Here is a 21,318-nt window from a genome sequence, read left to right as displayed (position 1 = left end):
TAAATTATTGTCCAATAACATAATTCCAAATTTTGGATGCCTTAAAAAAAAAAAAAAAGCCAACCTTTTAAAGCATAAACCAAGGGTAAACTAGGGACCAAGAAAAGAAGCTGAAATTAATGACTCAAAAATGGGTAAACTTCTAGTACGTTTACACATGAGGGGCAGTACATAATGCTACATCCACACTGTTCTCACATGGCTGCAATGTATTGGTTTCATTAATCCTAGTTCCCTGTTTGGGGACTTACCTCCTCCTTGTGAGTGACATTGACCCTTGTTTTAATATAAGGAAAGGCATGAGAAGTAGTCAGAATGGTCTTCCGTTTGAATTGTTCATGAAGTTCCCCATGGGCACGGCCATCTAAAGTGAAGGGCGTACAGTACATGAAACGGCGAAGATTATAATTTTTGTCAAAATAGGTGATTCTGTCTTTCATCTCATATGTGTCAAAGTATGGCTCCACATAGGTAATCTGAATGTATGCCTAGGAAAGAAAAAAAGCCCTTCATTTTCTCACTGTTAAGTCATCATTTAGTCCTTCTCCCTCAAAACCACAGTCTCAGAGATATACGTATGTACATTCTGGTCTAATTAACCATACCTTGTTAGGATCTAATTTACACTTGTCTACAGGATTAGAGTCCTTGATTACTTCAACCACATCCTCTCCAAATCTTTCTCCATAAAATCCCTACAATAAAGAAAAAGAAACCTTTTACATGAAGTTAACATTAGAGAGTAGAGAAAGCCTCTCAGGGAGACTTCTGACCAAAATGAGGCTAAGTTCTTGTACAACCGTCCGAATAATTACAAAATAATTATTTAGGTTCACAAAAATTATATTTAGCCTATTAATCTGATTTTATTCCCATCACTCACTTTAAAACAAAATAAAATAACAATTTTCTCCAATAAAAATACTGGATTCCATAAGAGGTCCTCAAGAAAAACAAAAAGGGAACAGAAAGCAGAAACAAAAGAAACTCAGTATCTTTGATGTATAGAATCTTACTATTGAGTTTGATGTGGCCTGACTTCTTACAGATATGGGTCAATGAACCAGCATTCATTTTATGAATGATTTAATATTCCAGAATTTTGAAATAAAGGCATTGATCTGTTGAAAGTTTTATACTGGTTTAGATTTTGAAAAGTCAGCCCAGTCAAGAATGTAGTAACTTTGCCATTTAACACTGAGTAGCAGCATGGGCAATGGATGGAGATATTCAATAGGAAAAATTAAATCTGAATCTTCAAAGGAGAACCCCTGCTCTTCCCTCAAAGATAAGTTTTATGATTGAGTAAATTTGGAAGACACCATGTCAGCATTTCCCAAGACTTATTTAGCTCTTAAAAAATAAAAAGTCACACTTTAAGCCAATTTATGGAAGGTGAACACAAGCATGTAACAGTCAAGAAGTTAACATCAGCTGAGAATAAAAACAAGCCCCAGAACATTGCTTCTCCAACTATTATGTGAATAGAAATAACCCAGGGATCTTGTTAAAAATGATGAATTTTTTTCTTTTGTTCCAAGTTTTTATTTCAATTCTCATTAGTTAACATATAGGGTAATATTGGTTTCAGGAGTAGAATTCAGTGATTCATCACTTACATATAATACCTGGTGCTTAACACAAGTGCCCCCCCCCTTTTTTTTAATGTTTTATTATTTACTTTAGAGAGATAGAGCACAAGTTGGGGAGGAGCAGAGAGAGAGAGGGAGACACAAAATCTGAAGCAGACTGCAGGTTCTGAGCTGTCGGCACAGAGCTCGATGTGGGGCTCGAACTCATAAACTGCGAGATCATGGCCTGACCTGAAGTCGGATGGCTCAACCTACTGAGCCACCCAAGCGCCCCACAAGTGCCCTACCATCATCCATCCACTTTCAGTTTGTTCTCTACAGTTAATGTCTCTTATGGTTTGCCTCCCCCCACCTCTCTTTTTCCTCCCCTTCCCCTATCTTCATCTTTTTTGTTTCTTAAATTCCACATATGAATGAGTTCAGAAGGTCTGGGGTAGGGTCTGAGATTCTACATTTCAAACAATCTCCTAGATGATGCCGGTGCTTTCTAGTCCTGGACTGCCTTTTGAGTAAAAAGAATAAAGAAAGGTTGGAAAGAGTAACTACAGCAGAGAAGATTGGTAAACCTCTTAATATGAAAATTTATCATCTTGGTGAAAATGAATAAGGAGTGAAAAAGAAGGTTAAGGGGTTCTAGGAAGTGTTTTCAGGGTGTGATTTCAGGCTTTTAAGTCCTAAAGGAATCTCCCTGGGAATCAGGCCAAAGAGATAATGCACTTGGGTCAGAAATTTCTTGAGGTTCTAATTCCAATTCTATTATTAGTTGCTATGTAACTGCTTATGTCTTTTTCTACAAAGTGCAGATGATACTATACACGTTTCTCTGTAAATCACAGTAATTCTGAAGGGTGTAGGGCCTTCTAAGACAGATGTGAAAATAGAGCCTCAAAAAGAAGCAGTTAATATTATTTTACTGTTGCCATAAAAGATTTGAAGGATTAGAAAGCATATTACTGTACCTATCAAAAAATCTTTATTCTGTAAAGGAGTAGTTTGGCATGATCTGGCTTATTAAATGATTAGATCTGGATCTGACAGTCTATTTATCATAGAAAATACAAATTAAAGATGGCATTTATAAACTACTGCAGCATTCACCTCCAATCTGTGAGAGATCTCCGCAAGTTTGGTTATTGCAGGCTCCTTGTAGACAAATTCCTGTTCATCCAAATCCCCGAACTTGGTTCCATAAAAACCAACACGAAAATAGGTGCCAAACATCCGCTTACCATCCTAGGTGTAGGAAAACGAAGAAACCTTAATACAAAGTTTTTTTGTTTCTTACATTATGTTTAGATTGCTACTACGGTATAAAATTCTCAAAAACTGCAAAAATAATTTAAAATTACAATATTTTATTTCTCAAATGAAGTTAAAACAAAGTAAATAATCTTTCTTTTTCATTTTTTCTAACAACGTTATGCAATTAGGACTTTTATCAAGTGACTAAGTCACATATGGTATAGGTTTTTCACAGTTTGTACCAAGTGACCACCTCAAATTGGTCTGTGTTTTTAAGTCCCTACACAACTGAGATAAATTATTTTCCTTACTGTAAGAAAAGATGCTTGGGACACCATGAACTGTGTCTTAATTATTCTGAAATTACAGCATACTAAATAAAGTTAAATTTAAAAATAACACTGATATTTTTAGTTAGCATTTACCTTTATATATAATCTCTTTACAAATGTAATAAATGAGATCATGAAAGTTAAAAGCCGGGTATATAGCACCTGGCACAGAGGAGACAGTAAATGTCAAGACCATCAGGAAGCCCTGACATAAAACATTTACAATGGGGAATCCCTCTGCCAATAAAAATATTTATACGTGGAAGAGTAACTAAAAATGGAATACAAAGGGGAAAATTCATGAATGAAAGATAAAAAGAGAAAAATTTGACATGAGTTGGTTATTCTAAAGTCCCCAAACCACCTACTGCATGCATTAACCACACATTCAAGTACAAAGTACACTAAGATCATCTGAACTCCTACACAGTGCATTTGAAAACAAATTCCTTCAATAAAGATAAAATATTTGGAAGCTTTCTATGCAGTCTTTACAGTTTATTTACAACGATATTTCAGAAGGATTTTATGGTAGTGCCTACATACAGAGCCACACATAAGTATTCAGAAACCTCTGAATTCTCTTTAAGCCTAATCTGTCTTACACTCATTTTTCCTATATTGAGTTCTTACTGGAAGGCAAAAGGATATGTAAAATAACTCACAAATTAAACAGATAATTAAGCAAAACTCTGATCCTTAATACCAAAAAAAAAAAAAAGTACAGTGACTAAAAATGTCCCCATATTTATACCCAGCAGAAATACAGTTTTGAAGAAAAAAAATGTCTTTGGCACTAAAGAAACTTGAGGCTTTTAATTTAAAGTTTCTTTTCAGGTGGTGCCTGGGTTGCTCTGTCAGTTGAGCATCCGATTCTTGTTTTTGGCTCAGGTCCTGATCCCAGAGTTGTGGGATCAAGCCTCACATCTCTCTCTCCCTCTGCCCCCCTCCCCCACTCCCTCTCTCTCTCTCTCCCGCAATAAAAATTTTTAAAAGTAAAATTTTTTTCAGTTATTTCAAAATTTAATAGGCATGGGGCGCCTGGGTGGCTCAGTCGGTTAAGCGGCCAACTTCGGCTCAGGTCACGATCTCGCGGTATGTGGGTTCGAGCCCCGCGTCGGGCTCTGTGCTGACTGCTCAGAGCCTGGAGCCTGTTTCAGATTCTGTGTCTCCCTCTCTCTCTGACCCTCCCTCGTTCATGCTCTGTCTCTCTCTGTCTCAAAAATAAATAAAGGTTAAAAAAAAAATTAAAAAAAAATTTAATAGGCATAAAAATTAAGCTCTATAGCAAATTAAATCTCTGTAGACAAAAAGGTATTAAATTCTGATTAAAACCATCAATAAGTCAATAAAATAATATAACAGCAAATTTTGACATAAGGAATGAAGGCACTGCATGCAAAGTGAAAATGGCATTTGAGAAAATCAACGATTTGTGATAGTTAGGTTTCAAAAATGTCATACACATGTGTAGATATACATTACTACTTTTTAAAAACCACAAATATTAGGGGCGCCTGGGTGGCTCAGTCGGTTATGCGTCCAACTTTGGCTCAGGTCATGATCTCGTTGTTCATGAGTTCGAGCCCCACACTGGGCTCTGTGCTGACAGCTCAGAGCTTGGAGCCTGCTTCAGATTCTGTGTCTCCCTCTCTCTCTGCCCCTGCCTAGCTTGCTGCCTCTCCCTCTCAAAAATAAGTAAACATTTAAAAAATTAATTAATTAATTAAATAAACAAAAACCACAAATACTAACGTTTTCTTATTCTGGCTCTATTCCTCTCAGAGGTTTCCAACTTCAACCACTATTCCAAATCTTTAATATTGTGGCTTTTTAAATATGTGAAGACTGCTATTAGGCCTTGTTTCCCTTAGCTAAACTTTCCAGTTGTCAATCATCTTTATATGATAGAAATTACTATCCTGTTTACATTTTATCAGTTTTTCAACGCCACCTTTCAACGTGTGGAATCCCAGAAATAGACACAATATTGCTGATGTGATCTGATCAGTGCAGGGATTAGTGGGCTCATGACTCCCTCCATATAAACTTGAATTTTATTAATGCAGCTTGTAACTAGTTAGTAGGCTTAAACTTCTTATTTACTTTCTCATACTGACATTCAGATCAAGGAAAAAAAGTACTGAGTGCTGATAATGTGTTAGACACTATTCATACTCAGTAATATGAAAATAAAAATAAAAATAAAAAGACTCGACCTCTCGAGAAAGTAAAGGATATACTAAAATAATTACAGTAAAAATGGTCATGTGCTGTAATAAAAAGTGGTATTGAGAAAGGAAAGATTAATCCTGCTGGAGTCAGATCTCAAAAGAGGTAACACACAGGGTTCTACAACTCAAAAGAATGGCTAAGTGGATGTGGGAAGGAAGGAGAGAAGAGAGAGAAAGCAGAGAGAGAAAGAAAGAAAAGTCGTAGAAAGGCACAAAACAGAATGTGAGGGAAACCACTCATCCATTCACATATTTATTTAGTGCCTACTATATGTCGGCAAACTGTTCTAGATGTTTGTGAGAAATCAGTGAACAGAAGAGACAAACAGTGTGGTCAGGGGGGGTCTCACCAAAAGGGGACATGTGAGCAAAGATGTGACGGAGGTGTGAGAGTGATTTATGTGGACCTGGGGGAAAAGCATTCCAGGCAGAAGCCTACCCAGTATGTTTGAGGAACAGGAAGGTGGCTAGTGCAGTTGAAGGGGAGTGTGCAAGAGGTAGAATGGAGTAGATCAGAGTTAACTCTAAGGAGTTACTGGAACTGAGAATGAATGTGTGTGCACTGGCATTGGAGAGGGAACAGCAGCAGAAGGAAGACTAAGAGTTTGAGGAAATTTAGCTTCAATTTACAAAGAGTTCCCTAGTGTAAAACCATCGACTCTACATGTTCATGAAAGCATAATTATACATATAGTTTCCTCCTCAGGAAAAACCTCACTTCATTTTATTTCCTCCTCAGTTCTGGACCACAGGATGACACTGGTTTTCCACTTTCCTATCGCCTTGCCTCTCTTTTTTCTAGCATTACTTTTCCTTACAGCCATGAATTCTTTCTGAGATTCCTATCATTTCCACACTCCAACTTAATTCTTCCTTGGCAGTTCTACTTATTGGTTCCACAATCTCATGGGATGAAACCATGTCCCAGACAAGGAAATCCATCTACTCATCTATCCATGTCTCTAATGACTGAGATGTCTTATGACAAATGGATTTCAAATCTTTTCTACTTTTGTTATCTTTATTTAGCAAGAACATTCTATTGAGTTGGTTGTATACTTCTATAATAATATCACTACTAAAACTTTTATCCTCATGCAACTGTTTTCTGCTACATTTCTTCAAGGTAATTGATTTCCAGAAAAGCATACCACTATTTCATACAGTGGTAATTTCTGTCCCTCCTCGTCTACCAGATCTATTTCTCTTATAGAGCACAAACATTTTTTATCAGTTTATTTAGCCATAGATGTCAGCTTGGGAACATAACACCTCTTAGACTTCATTAGCCAAAATGTGTTAACATAAGTAGCGGTGATGATGATGATGATGTTATAGTAACAACAATAAAAATAATCTCTAATGTTTTTAAATGACTTACTATGTGCTATACACTGGCTATCCCCTTTACATGCATCATTGTTAATTCTTATCACAATTATGAGATAGGTATCATTTTTTCACTCTCATTTTATAGAGGAGGAAAAGTAATTTGCCCAAGGTCACACTGTTACTCAGTGTTGGAGCTGGGAGTTAAAGACCAATATATTTGACACCTTAAGTCCAAGTTCTTAATTAAGATATAAAAATCCCAGGGGCGCCTGGGTGGCTCAGTTGACTGGGCGTCTGACTTTGGCTCAGGTCATGATCTCACCATTCGCGGGTCCAAGCCCCATGTTGGGCTCTGTGCTGATAGCTCAGAGCCTGGAGCCTGCTTTAGATTCTGTGTCTCCTCTCTCTCCACCCCTCCTCTGCTTGCACTTACCTCCCTCTCTCAAAAATAAATAAAAACATTAAAAAAAATAAGCTATAAAAATCCCTATGCCCTATATACTGATACACAAATACTAGGACATCAGTATGATCTCTAAGCCATCTTCCACTTCTCTTATGTTTTCCTTGGTAATTTTTGACAATTTCCTTGAGTAAGCCTTTTGAGAATTACTGGATACCTCCCATCCCATGGTTTGTCTTTCTCTATGTTACAACACTGTCCTCTACCATAGTTGTTTTTGTATGCTTGCATTTCCTTCCTTCCATACTCTAATATGATAACCAGGTTGGTGATTCACCTACTGAACATATTCTAAGAAATATCCTACTACATTTCTTATCAGAAGTTCAGTTTTTACCATTACATGGCCAGTCCAGGAAAAAGAAATCACATCTAATATCACCTACACAGTACATATTTGCTGTCCATATCTTTCTTTTTCTCCTGAAAAGTAGCATAAGGGCAGAACACAATCAGCAGTACAGCACTGTCAGGTGCTCAGTCATGGGTCTGTACCAATTATCAGGGAGTCACTAACTACCCAAAAGGCATCTCCTCCTGAAGATAAGATTCTTCCTACCTATTATGTTTTCCTTAACTTTCTTAATATCTGACTTAACATTCCAGAGGTAAAGACTATGCTCTTGGAATTTTCTTCATTCCCTTCTTTCAGAGACTACCCCCACCTCCATTATATTGCAGTTTCCAATTCTGCTCTACCTTTACTTGCTTAGATAAGTTAATTTATCTCACTTAGCTTTAGCATGGCGTAAAGCATATAAAAATTCAACAGAAACCACTGCACCAGAACTATAGCCAATATTTCTGAGCATATAAAAACCAAACACTGCCTCATATTCATGTCTATCCAGCCAAATGACAAGAGGTAAGACATAGCCCTTTTCCGTGCTTCAATCTCAAAAGTTAGGGTGCCTCACTTTTCTTTAGTGGTCCAGCAGGAAGAGTTTGGCTTCACAAAGCTAATAAGCCCACCTTCTCTAGCCTTTCTGGAGAATATAAGATATACCTACTAGGGTGGTGATATTCCCTTTAAAGAAAAATGTTATCTTTTAAGAAAAAAATTGAGGGGTGCCTGGGTGGCTCAGTAGGTTAAGTGTCTGACCTCAGCTTAGGTCATGATCTAATGGTTCATGGGTTCATTCGAGCCCCACGTTGGGCTGTTTTGACAGCTCAGAGCCTGAAGCCTGCTTCAGGTTCTGTGTCTGCCTCTCTCTCTGCCCCTCCCCCGCTCATGCTCTGTGTCTCTCTCAAAAATAAATAAACATTAAAAAATTAAAAAGAAAAAAATTGAGAAAAGTGTCATATGACTATAACCAATGTTTGGGGATTGGTTATTCTGAAAAATTCAAACTTGCATTAATCTACTTCTGAAATTGATCACTGTTGCAAATATATCTTTTAGAAATGAAACACACACACAAAATATGAAATCAGTATAAGAATTTCCATATAGAAATTCAGTATTTCTTTTTCTAAAAATATTTTAAAATGTAGTCATAAGAAAGAAATGATTAAAAAACATTTTATTTCCTATTATTTTAAGAAAAATAAATGGGCTTGGGAAAAAGTGAATACTACGTAGCCATTAAGGTACTGAAACTGCCAGAGCAGATAACAGCCACCATGATTTATGAAGAGTTCATGATTTGTTATTTTGCATGATTAAACATTTTACCAAACTGCTAAGTGTCAAGTTTTAGAGTTATCTTTTACACACAGAGACACGCACGCGCGCGTGCGCGCGCGCACACACACACACACACACACCCCCCTCAAAAGCTTTGCCAACTCAAATAATTTGTACCAAATCAAACAGCATAATGAGAAATGAAACACACTAATATATAAGCCCAGGTAGTGGGCTATAAGTCAGGTAGTGAGTTACCAATTCAAAGAGCCTTTCTACAATGTATAAGTCATCCTTACTGGATATTAAACCAGTTAGAGTTCTTTGAGAATACTAGAATATTAGCTAGGAAACATAGCTTTCAGAAAAAAATGAAATCACTGAAGTTTTCCCAGAGTCAAAAAGAAAAATATTCACAAGATAGGAACTTACCACAATAGACAATAGTAAAAGTAGGGAGTAGGGTCAGCAACCAGGGGCAAGAGAGAAGAGAAAACAGAAAGCATTTTAATTAGGGAAATTTCAAAACAAATAAGCAGCAAATGGTAGCAAACACATTTTTAAAATGCAAGCATCCATTTAAGTTTTACAAGGGAAAAAGCAAAAAACAAACGTGCAACAATTTTAGAAGCTACAAAGCTAAAAGTCCAGTGAAAGGCAGTGACAAGAATATAAACAAAAAAAAGTCTGTGTGACTTTTACCATGCAATCAACATGATGACAGAATGGTATTAATGTCATAACCAGTGAAAATTATACCTTTCAGGGGTCGATTTAGCATCAAGCAGACTAGTAATAAACTGCTCAGAGGTTTCAATGTGTCTTTTCTCATGCCTACTTTTCAGCTAATTTCATTTCATGTTAGGAAATCCCTAAGGAACTGTACCACTCACAGATTAACCATGGCAAGTCTCTTTCTAGATCTCTTCACTGAGCCACAAAAAATGAGGAATTATATATTAGATATTAATAAGATCATATGCATTTAATCTGAAGAATTAAGGTAGATGTAAAAGTACTGGCTTCATCTGAAGAAAAGCAAAAGGTGGGGACTAATTCAGAAATGAAAGAAACATAGCAGTAACGTTTACTCCCAAGGTTTTCTATTTGGGTCCCCAAATAAGGACTATAGTACAAAACCAGAGAAAGCCTACGCTATTGAACCAACATAAATCTGACCTCAAAGTGAGAGGCAAAGCAGACAACTGTCCAAATATACCTAGCTTAAAATAAACCTGATTAATACCTTGCTTTACCTCGTCAACATAAAGTAGGGCACAGTTCATAGAATTCTTTCCTTCCCAGAAAGATTTAAAACAACAGCAATCAATTCTTCCTGGCTTTTTTTCAGATAAAATCTGATTCACATAGAACTTTTCACAAGCCTACCTACTACATAAAAGGAAGCATATGTAGTCTTCATTAAACATGAATTATCAAACTGTCAGTACAGGAGGTCAAAGTAAATTTCATGTTCTCTCAGTCTCTTTATCCCTTCTGCCAACAAAATTTAAATGACAAAGTGAATTTCCTTCCTCAGTATTGCTTCTACTCAAGGTGAAGTGACTCCAGATCAAATCAACACATTATTTCATCAATTCTAAGACGCACGTTTTTTGGAGCCCACATTTTAATATCTCTGTAGTTAGCATTCATCTTTCCACTGATGGCTGTTGTGCTTTAATATGTTTTTTTTCTTCTTTCTTAAAGGCATATAAAATAATGGTATGTCTTACAATTGATGGCATCTTTTATCAGATGAAATATGGTATTTTTTAGTTACACCTCTGAGCAATAACACATAAATCGACCTCTGTAAAATGAGGTGAAACAGTATGGTTAAAAAAAGAAATCTGTGTGTAAATGTTGATGAAAGAAAATGCTTCAAAGGATAAAAACAAACTAAAGTGATGACAAAGTGGCTCATTTACCAAAGAATCTCATTAGTGTAACATAGGAATTTCCATGCACTGCCTGCAACCTCTTAATAAATTGCTTAAAATAACTTAACAGGATTTTAACAAAATTTCTTTGGTTAATGAATTCAGTTGATAGCAGATAGCAACAGAATGCCCACAGCTAGCACATGTGGGCAAAGCATTGGCATAAGAAATCTGATCAAATCAATCTATTAGTGTCTTTAACTAACTAAAACATTACCTACCTCCCAGCCAGTACTCTGTATAATAAAAAGTAAAAAAGGGCAAGTCATAAAAAAAACTGTTTCAAAAGAACAAAAAAAGGCCAAAAGGAACTTCAGCAGTGTAAGGTACCATATATCGTAAATTCTTCTCCGTGAATAGAAGACAGCAGGATATTTTAAACACCATATTCTTTCACTTGAGATCTGTGATAATTTTATAAACTCCTTGTTCAAAACCTAGTAGTTAAAATTTCATCTTTTAAAAACTCTAATAAGGGAAAGTACACATTTTGGTGAAAAAGAGACAGCTGCTTGTTTCATGAATGTGTCTGAATTAGATCTCTAACTACAGGGAGTTGCGCTTTGCTGAACTACCCAGGGTAAACTGGAACAGAAATCACAATTTTGCTCAGATGCTTATGATACAAATGTATGAAAATTTCTTGCAAACTACCAGCTCCAGGTGTTCCAGACCTGCCGTGTAATTTGCACTTTACAGCTCTAGAAGCTGGGATGAGGCTCCTTTGACAGTATATGTACAACTGATTATAAAAAGACCCACCTGTTACCATTATGAATCCTAATAAATCTCCTGCAACTTCAATGTTTTAGTAGTGATAATAAAATAGTGGCTTAACAGTGTAGCAGCCCTGTTTTAAGACGATTAACGTTTTTCAGATTCTATCAATTCATCTAGAATAGCTTAGTTCATGGCAAGAAAGAGGTCAAGCTGACAGAGGGTACAGCAGGACTAGTAATGAATACGAAAGTAGATAATCAATACTCTACTTCCTTCTTAGATGATGGTAGTAGCAGATAACAGCACAGGTAGCCCAGAGAAGGGAATGGAAAAATGGGGAAGGAGGAGGCTCAATAAGATATTTCAGAGTATTTTAACAGAGCCCAGATTTCAGTTTTTGTTAATCAATTGCTAATAGTTGACTTCATTTTTTAAACCAAGCTTATGCTAATTTTAATTTTGGTGATAATACGTGGATTCCATGAACTATAAACAAGTACTAAAATCATACTATTATAATCGAATAAACATAAGATAACCGTTTTATTCATTATTTTCACTAAATACTATTTTCATGTTAGAAATATATTAAAGGATGATTGAATGGAACATCTAGGAAAAACAGTTACCGTTGAGTTGAAAACATTAACAATATTAGTTTATTAGACTTTAATATCATTTAATAAAAAAACTACCTTACATATAAAAATTTTTGGCAGCAAAATAAATCCATGTAAAAATCAGATTTATAATTTTAACCCATACTGTGAAACAAAAAGAACTCATGATTTAAAAAAAATTTGCTAACTACTAATTAGTTTTTAAAAGTGAAGAAAAAACTGTGTAGAAAATTTAGGATGATCATTATCTACTCTAAGTAAATTCATTTTTTGTTAATGAGTCTGCTCTGGCCATGAACCATCATTTTGACATTGTTCATTTATAATCTGATTAAAATGGTCATTTCATTGGATCTAGTTTGACATCAGTACAAAGCAACACTAATGCTTTCAGACAGTTTTCTCCATTTACACTGAAGCTAGAAATTGCAGTCATTACCTGATGCACAATTTTGCTGAATGCTTCTTGAAGTTTACCATGAATTGTGGATAGTTTCTTTGCATCCCGATTAGCTTCATGAATAGGAATAAGTACTTTGTAAACCTCGTTTACTGCTTCATACATGCCAGCCTATAAAAATAATGTTATATGTTTTCTGTTACATTGATATGAAAGTAAATAATTACAATTTATGAATTCACAATATTTCTACTAAGGCAATACCAATGACACTTTCCCAATAGGACATAAAAATTAACACTACTAATGTTTAATTTTATTAACTCTTAATAAAAGAATTTTGTACAACGTATTGATTCCTCCAGATGGATGGATAGATGGATGGATGGATGGTGTGTGTGTATGTGTGTGTGTGTGTCTGTGTGTGTGTGTGTGTCTGTGTGTGTGTGTGTGTGTGTGTGTGTCTGTGTGTGTGTGTGTGTGTATTTAACATATGTTAAGTTTAAATTTCTGTTTAAGTTAAGCTGAGTATTTTGCTATCTACCCAGTAATTACTTCACTAGTGTGTATGTGTCGGTACTTACACAGGCATATAAACTTTTGCAGAATTCTGAGCAGTGGAATGAAAGAAATCTAATTATTAATTATTACACTGGTCACAGATATCAGATAACTTGTGGCCTCCTGGCAAACTAAAATTATTTACATTTCTAAAATATTAAATTGGCACAGGAAATCTTACTGGAAATATCCGATGGGAAAATATCAGTTATCTTTCACAAAATGTAAGAAGGTTCTAAGCTACCAGATTTTATTCCACTAGGGGGCAGTTAGCCAGTGGCTGGCCAAGGGTTGCTCTGCCTATAATCAAAGTGATGGACAAAATGTGTTTATACTGCTATTCTGTTTTCTTGTCCTTAATAATGAATTGGTGGCTGTAGTGAAGGAAGAAAGAGATGTTTTCCAAGAGCCACTGAATTCGTATTACCACACAAATTAGCAAACATATTTTCCCAAGGAAATAAACATACGGTTCTGATATTTTCCAGTAAAAGTTCACAGGAATTTATGCAATCATTTAACTATAATAGTGAAATAAATACAGTGTAACTAAAATGCCCCAGTAATTATTATAATTAAGATTAAACAGATTCACTGAAAAACAGTGAATTTCATAATTATATGCTATTACAAAAGAACTTCTGTAATACAGGCCACTGCACTACTGTGAATTATTAACATTACACACATACACACAGAGTGTGTATTTATTAAAATATTCCATTAATAGCAAAAAAACATTTTTTCCCTGCTAGTTCAGATCACATAAAATGAAACTCAAGGAGCAGGGATCCAGGGGAGCAATCAGAACAGTTGAGGGCCTCACACAGGAAATTTTATTTTATTTTTCAGACAGGAAATTTTAAAATGGTCAATCACCTAACATTCTTAGAGTCTCTGAATAATTAGATTTATGTAAACTCATTCTAAACATCAATAATGATGAATAGGATGATAATGGCAAACAGTAATACTTATTTGGAGCCAGACATTGTGATAAGCAGTTTACATATATTAACTCATTTAATCCTAACAACACTCCTACGTGATAGGTACTATTCTTAGATGCATTTAAATAGATGAGAAAAATGAATCATTGATAGGTTGAGTAATTTGTGCCTGAAGTGATTTAACTACTAAGGTAGCAGAGGCAGGATTTGAAGTCTAGTTGTATGCCTTCTAAATCGATGCCTTTAGCCAATACATTGCAAGCTAGGGTTAAGGCCAGGAGAATAACCAATTTCCAATAGCAGTACAATGGTGAAGAAGGGCAGCATTGCATATTACGTTAAGTTTCCCTCTTCCCCCAACATGAACTTCAAGACTCCTTATCTGTGGTGCTGGGACACTAAATACTCAGCAGAAATGTCAGAAAAGTCCTGGGGCGCCTGGGTGGCTCAGTCAGTTAAGCATCTGACTCTTGATTTGGGCTCAGGTCATGATCTCACAATTCGTGAGGTCAAGCCCCACATTGGGCTCTGCGCTGACAGTGCAGGGCCTGCTTGGGATTCTCTCTCTCTCTCTCTCTCTCTCTCTCTCTCTCTCTCTCTCCCTCTCTCTGCCCTTTCCCGTTTGCACTCCCCCTCTCTCTCTTCTCTCAAATAAATGTTAAAAAAAAATTTTTTTTTAATGAAAGAAAGCAAGCAGGGATTTGGCTAACTATCTTTCCCTTCTTTAATAATCATCCCATCTAATGGGTGCCTGGGTGGCTCAGTCGGTTAAGTGTCTGAGTTCAGCTCAGGTCACAATCTGTGGTTTGTGAGTCTAGCCCCACATCAGGCTCTGTGCTAACAGCTCAGAGCCTGGAGACTCCTTCAGATTCTGTGTTTCCCCCTCTCTCTGCCCCTCCATGCTCATGCTCTCTGTCTCTCAATAATAAATAAACGTTAAAAAATGATTTGATTAACAAAACTGCTTCAATTCTTCACATAAAGATAGGGAGGGACAAGGACTGGGGTTACATAGCATGGGACATTAGGTCAGGCAAGGGAACTAGGAGATAGTTCATAAAGTTCCTGATACGTAAGCTCCAGGACTCTAACATCTACCTAATAGGGGTCCCTATGCAACCCATGAGATGAGTGGCTATAATTTTCCTGAGCACCAGGGCAACATCTGACATACTAAAAAGAAGATTCTTCCTTTCATTCAACAGACCAGCTCTATAGCTACAGCCATGTTAGTCTACTTGAACAGGAACTTAAGTCATGCAGAGGTTTTCTGTTTTGTTCTGTTTTTTAATTTTAAGGTATTAGAAAATGTCTGGTGCTAAACGATTTATAAACTCCAAAAAAATCTGTTGTAGATTAAGTGATGGTTCATAAATAAGCAAACAAAAAACACTGGAGAATATGACAATTAAGATAAAAAGGAGTAAGCAATGATGAATCTATAGATAAGATCTGTTCTCAGTTCTTAAGGTACTTGGAGAAAACTAGCATACAGGAAGAGCAGGGTCACAGGCAGAGAGAATACACATGTCATTAATAATCCAGAGGTATGTATCTGGGGAAAGAGAATGAACAGGAGTCATCTACCATAGAGAAAGAAGCAGCTGCTTGTTCCAGTAATCCCACGAGTCCTGTCTCAGTAAAGTACTTTCCAGAGCAGATACCTTCTTCATCTGGAGATACCACGTCATCTGAGACTGCAGATTCTTCTAAAACATTAGAGGAAATATTCTGGGGGAAAAAGTTGAAATGGCTTTAGATATGGAATTTCTTAGCATGAAAGATGTGTGTGAAGAAGTAACTGAAAATGAAATATAAATAGCAGCTTCGGTTTAAAAAGGGGGTGGGTAGTCAATGCAAAGATAAAAGACAAATTTCCAGAATCTTTCTCTATTTTGGAGATGACAATCAAATGGTACCATTACTGTCAGGTAACTTTTCCATTAATAAAAACTGTGACAATGAAAAATATGAAAAATCATGGGCTAAGGAAAATAGCAATATGATACAGGACATCTCGAGAGACTTAAACGGTCTTTATTTTTAACTTCAATGATCTTGTCAAAACTCCCCAAGAGGAAAATTCAAGTATGAAATGGTGTTTTGGCTTGCTTAACAAACATTGAGTTAATGAAAAAACTCAGGTAAAACTCTTACCCAATGAGACTGGGATCAGCCATTATTTCCAAAAAAGAAATAATACATACTACCTTAAATATTTTAACCTAAACATTTACAGCAGATAGACTCATCTGACATTTTTTTGAAGTTGATCTCAGGCCTTTTCTTTGTGTATGGGTCTCCAGATCAGATTTTCATGTAATCTCTCTTGACTAGACAGCAATAACGCAATCTTCATTTAATATTTCCAGTTCTATGGGGCGCCTGGGTGGCGCAGTCGGTTAAGCGTCCGACTTCAGCCAGGTCACGATCTCGCGGTCCGTGAGTTCGAGCCCCGCGTCGGACTCTAGGCTGATGGCTCAGAGCCTGGAGCCTGTTTCCGATTCTGTGTCTCCCTCTCTCTCTGCCTCTCCCCCGTTCATGCTCTGTCTCTCTGTCCCAAAAATAAATAAACGTTGAAAAAAAAATTTTTTTTTAAAAAAATAAATTAAAAAAAAAATAATATTTCCAGTTCTGGGGGTGCCTGAGTGTCTTGGTCCGTTGAACATATGACTCTTGATTGTGGTTCAAGTCCTGATCTCAAGGTTGTGGGATCAAGCCCTGCTCTCTGGGCGCCATGCTGAGTGTAGAACCTGTTTAAGATTCTCTCTTTCTCTCCCCCTCTCTTTCCCTCTGCCCCTCTCGCCAGCTCATACTCTCCCTCTCTCTCTAAAAAAAAAAAAAAAAAATAGATTTCCAGTTCTGGTTTCTTCAGAGTAAAAACTTGAAACTTAAAAGGTTATCAAATTATCCTAGATTTCTAGGAGATTTCTCCCCAATCTTTTGTAGTTGGTCCAAAATTAATTCAATAGCAACTGTTGTGGAGACTCACTTTTATCAAGTCTTTGCAAAACATTTAACTTAGTTTTCAGAGAAACAATGACTGACTTTCTTTCTTCATTCAGATTTCACCAGAGGACATAACATGTAATTAAATTTTGTAATTTCCCAGATCTGGCATTAACGGGTTTTGAAAAAAGCAAAGAAAGCATAACTGACTTCTGGTAAGCAAAGATTTCAACTAGTAGGTCAGAGGTATGTAACCCTAGTAGGGAGCAAACTATCATCTCTGGGCCATGGTATCTGCACATTTTATACAGGTATTGGAGAATGTTGGGTTATCTGATGTCTTAAGTAAAAGCCAATTGAGAGTTTCTACTGTATTCTGATTCTCAGCATTTTGGGTATATTTCATAGATGCTATGAAGCCCCTAGCAGTATAGGCAAAGAGAATAAATCTACTTAGCACTGATATTTAGAGGTAAAAAAAAAAAATGAGGAAAGAAAACTAACACGGAGTACTCTTTAAAAATGTATTCATGACAGTGACAGAGAACTGTTAATTTATCTTGTGAAACATCACCTTCAGTCTTTATGCTGTCCTTATAAGCTGAGTGAATCTTAACAGCAGTGAGAAAAGTTAAAACTATGAAGGACATACCTCAATTTAATGTAAACCTGGCAGATTCCTACCTGAAATGTTACACATCCCACAGGAAGGTATTTGCGGTCCTCCAGCATGCTCAAATACTCAGCAACAAGGGCTGCGGAGTGGACAAGGCACTGGGCAGCTTCAGCATGATTGCTGCGTTCTGAGTGTTTGCCAGCCATGTTCTGCAACCAGGTCAATCGCAGATCTGGAGAGGTCTGGTAGCCCTTGGCAATTCTAATTGGAACACAAATTCTTTTCAGTTAGCATTTGTTTCCCAAGCTGGAAGAGAGTTTAGACTGCTTGTTTAGTGTTTACGTAGAGAGGTTTCCGTTATTGAACACAACCTATTAAGACAAGTTTTCAAATGGTATGAAAGTGTCTTTAAGTATGTTTAAAGAAGTAACTGTAGGCCCATGCAATGGTTAATAGATGTTTTTTTGTAGGGGGACTAAAAAATGACATGGTATCAGTAAGGGAAAGCTATGGGAATTTACGTGTTCGTTAGGGGAATATAAAGAAATTTCATCGTCAAGAAAAAAAGATCTGTAAGATAGTATCATTGCATCATATTTATTTTAAGTAAAATGTTTGTTTTATTTGTGTCTTAAAAGACTCCAAAACTGTAAAAAGAGAGGGTCGTATGGCAAAGTTTTACTTGCATCTTTCAAGATATAAACAGGAATTACAAATTTCTCAAAATGTGCTCCTGCAAGTATCATGTTATAGGCACAACCATATTTAAAATCAGGAAAATTAATGTTAGAACATTAATACACTGGATTTTCTTCCTAAAGGGCTGATTTTTACATTTAAAATATGGGTCTTGGGTGTCTGCATGAAATCTAGGGCACATGATCCCAAGGTGCTAAATATGTATCAATTATTTTTTAAAATCCTCATTTTTGATAATCAATAAATATACTAAACAATTATTCATAGTTCCCAGAGAAGTGACACAGGGGATCTGATCTACCATTAGAAAATGACTTAAGTAATTCTGGTATGTTTAATTTTTTATCCAATGTTTTCTGTATGTTTTGCCAATTTATTTTTTATTTAAATCCCAGTTAGTTACCATACAGTGTAATATTAGTTTCAGGTAAAGAATTTAGTGATTCATCACTTACATACAACACCCAGTGCTCATCACAACCAATACCCCTCTTAATGCCCATCACCCATTTAACCCATCCCCCTGCCCATCCTTCCTCCAGTAACTATCAGTTTATTCCCTACAGTTAAGAGTCTTTTTGTGGTTCTTTTTATGGCTGAGTAATATCCCATTGTGTATATATGCCACATCTTTATTCATTCATCAGTCAATGGACATTTGGGCTATTTCCACAATTTGGCTATCGTTGATAATGCTGCTATAAACATTGGGGTGCACGTAGCCCTTCAAATTAGTATTTTTGTATCCTTTGGGTAAATACCTATTAGTGCAATTTCTGGATTGTAGGGTATTTCTTTTTTTAACTTTTACCAATTTAAACCCATTATACGAGGTATAAATGAATCAAACAAATGATACCTGTACATTAGATCAATCAACATTTCAGGATCTTCCTGGTGTTCCTTCATTTTAACAGTATCAGAAAGAATCATATGGAGATTGAAAACCAAATCTTGAACCTGAAGCAGAGAATTTTATAAAAAACATTCTTTAATTATCATTTATTCACAGTCACCACATTAGTTTGGAAGATATTTTAGATAAATATCTGAAGATTGCAAAACAAATAATATGATACTGATAGAGTTCTAAAGAATGCGGGCATGCTGGGGTATGGTGAGTAAAGGGTAGTAAACTTTATACTAATTCCTGAGCTGGCTGGGTTTCGTTTTTTGGGGTTTTTTTTCTTTCAGTTTTCTCATCTGGAAACAAGTAGAACTAGAACTAGAAATAAATGTAGGGATATACAGGATTCAAGAGGAAAACACAAAAGGATATTCTCTCCTATGTTTCTGATTCTACCAAAACGTAGTTTGTAAAAACTTTACTTTTTAAGGCAAATTACTGTTTCATTAATAAGTAGGAATAATATTTCATCATAAAGTTTCCTATTTATTTATACGGTGTCTACTATTTGTTGTATTTGTTATGAATGCACAGACTTACATACCAAAGATATCAACCTTTCCAAGAAGGAAGCATGGCTTATTGAAACAAAAAGATTCAGCACTATTTATAGCCTAGGATACGTGGCTTGAAAGAAAAATAGAGGTTTTAAAAAACAAAATTTGATTTAACAATTTAGAAACTGTCTATTTATAATTCTATTTCAGTTAATTATTTAGAAAGCAGTGTTTCTGACCTGATCAGGAAATGTTGTTTCCCTCAATTCCAGATCTTCTTCAGCATAAGTCAATATAGTCTTTAGAGAACGTCTTAAGAATTCCTCATTAAAATTTTGAGATGTGCCCACCAAGGAAGACAGTGACATGGTTACCTGCATTTTAACCCTAGCAAAGTTCTGTAACAGAGAAATTGTCAGGTCAGCATTTAATACAGAAAAGCTTAAAAGAAAAAAGTTTATACTTTTTTTACTTGCTAAATGAAAAAGTAAAAAAAAAAAAAATACCATTCCAAATAGTTATACAAAAATTTTAGAAATAAAATATACATATTAAAATCTTATTTTAAAACCTTAAAACAAGACATAAAACAGAGTTTTGCTAAGAATAATATGCTACAAACAGAGTAAAAAAACGAAGCCATGTCTCAGAATTGAATTAGGGGCTCCTGGGTGGCTCAGTCGGTTAAGTGTCTGACTCTTGACTCTGGCTCAGGTCATGATCTCATGGTTCGTGTTCGAGCTCCGCATCTCTACCAGTGCAGAGCCTGCTTGGGAGTCTCTCTCTTCCCCCCTCCCTCTCTCTGACCCCTCCTCCCCTCATGTGCATGCGCTCTCTCTCTCTCTCTCTCTCTCTCTCTCTCTCAAAATAAATAAATAAACTTAAAAAAAAAAAAAAAGTATGGGGTTGCATGCTTGGCTAAGTTGGTTGAGCATCCAAGTCTCTCTTGGTTTTGGCTCAGGTCATGATCCCAGCGTCAAGGTATCAGCTCCATGCCTTAAGATTCTTTCTCCACCTGCCCCTCTTGCCTGCTCGCATGCATGTGTGCTCATTTACTCTCTCTCTCTCTCTCTCTCTCAAATAAAAAACATATGAACTTTAGGAAGGAAAGCAGAAATAAATAAAAGGCAGAATAAATAAGAAACTCAAGGCAAAAACAAAAACCAGAAATAGAGGACATAAAATAGGAGGTTACATGTGAGCTCACAATACTTGAAAAAAAAAAAGATAAAAGACATTTAAACTTATAATTGGTAAAAGAAAGAAAGGATGTCATGGAGAGCACATCAGGGATTACAGGACAGAAATTCTGAGAAAAGGAACCACAATAATTGGAAATTTTAGAAGTGTTAAAAAAGAAAAGAAAAATGATAGACAAAAAGTAAAGCAAAACAGATCCAACATATGTATGTCTGTTTGGGAAAAACCCTAAACCCTGGAAGAAAATATTCTATTTTACATTCAAGAAAACATTCTGAAATAAATTGAAAGCAGACATCATGTGGCTGAGAAAATTAACAAACATTGGTCAATACCAAGACCCATTCTAAAAAAGGTATTTAATTTTAAATCTAAAGAAAGAATCCCTAGAGCAGCTGGGAGGGGAAAAGTTATTTAAAAGGGAAGAAAGTATC

At 36.0% G+C, this 21,318-nt stretch overlaps 1 protein-coding gene across 9 annotated transcripts in view; it reads right to left on the bottom strand.

Annotated features, from left to right (window-relative positions):
* Nucleotides 1–21,318, bottom strand: part of DOCK7 (dedicator of cytokinesis 7) — a 230,239-nt gene that overhangs the window by 18,842 nt on the left and 190,079 nt on the right. For 4 of the 9 annotated variants that reach the window (XM_047869911.1, XM_047869914.1, XM_047869916.1 and 1 more), the window contains 9 exons: nucleotides 19,924–20,082; nucleotides 19,140–19,240; nucleotides 17,650–17,842; nucleotides 15,604–15,747; nucleotides 12,545–12,676; nucleotides 10,987–11,001; nucleotides 2,691–2,816; nucleotides 606–695; nucleotides 252–488 (listed from right to left, as the gene is read on the bottom strand). In XM_047869911.1, the coding sequence (XP_047725867.1) occupies nucleotides 252–488; nucleotides 606–695; nucleotides 2,691–2,816; nucleotides 10,987–11,001; nucleotides 12,545–12,676; nucleotides 15,604–15,747; nucleotides 17,650–17,842; nucleotides 19,140–19,240; nucleotides 19,924–20,082 (1,197 nt within the window). Of the gene's footprint in view, nucleotides 1–251; nucleotides 489–605; nucleotides 696–2,690; nucleotides 2,826–10,986; nucleotides 11,002–12,544; nucleotides 12,677–15,603; nucleotides 15,748–17,649; nucleotides 17,843–19,139; nucleotides 19,241–19,923; nucleotides 20,083–21,318 lie in introns of all 9 variants that reach the window. The other 5 variants (XM_047869912.1, XM_047869915.1, XM_047869917.1 and 2 more) reach the window with 2 other exon arrangements.

Source organism: Prionailurus viverrinus, chromosome C1, assembly GCF_022837055.1.
Source record: "Prionailurus viverrinus isolate Anna chromosome C1, UM_Priviv_1.0, whole genome shotgun sequence".
NCBI classification, from domain to species: Eukaryota; Metazoa; Chordata; class Mammalia; order Carnivora; family Felidae; genus Prionailurus; species Prionailurus viverrinus.
The sequence above is the reverse complement of the archived record's forward strand: the minus strand, read 5'-3'. Positions and strand labels throughout refer to the sequence as shown.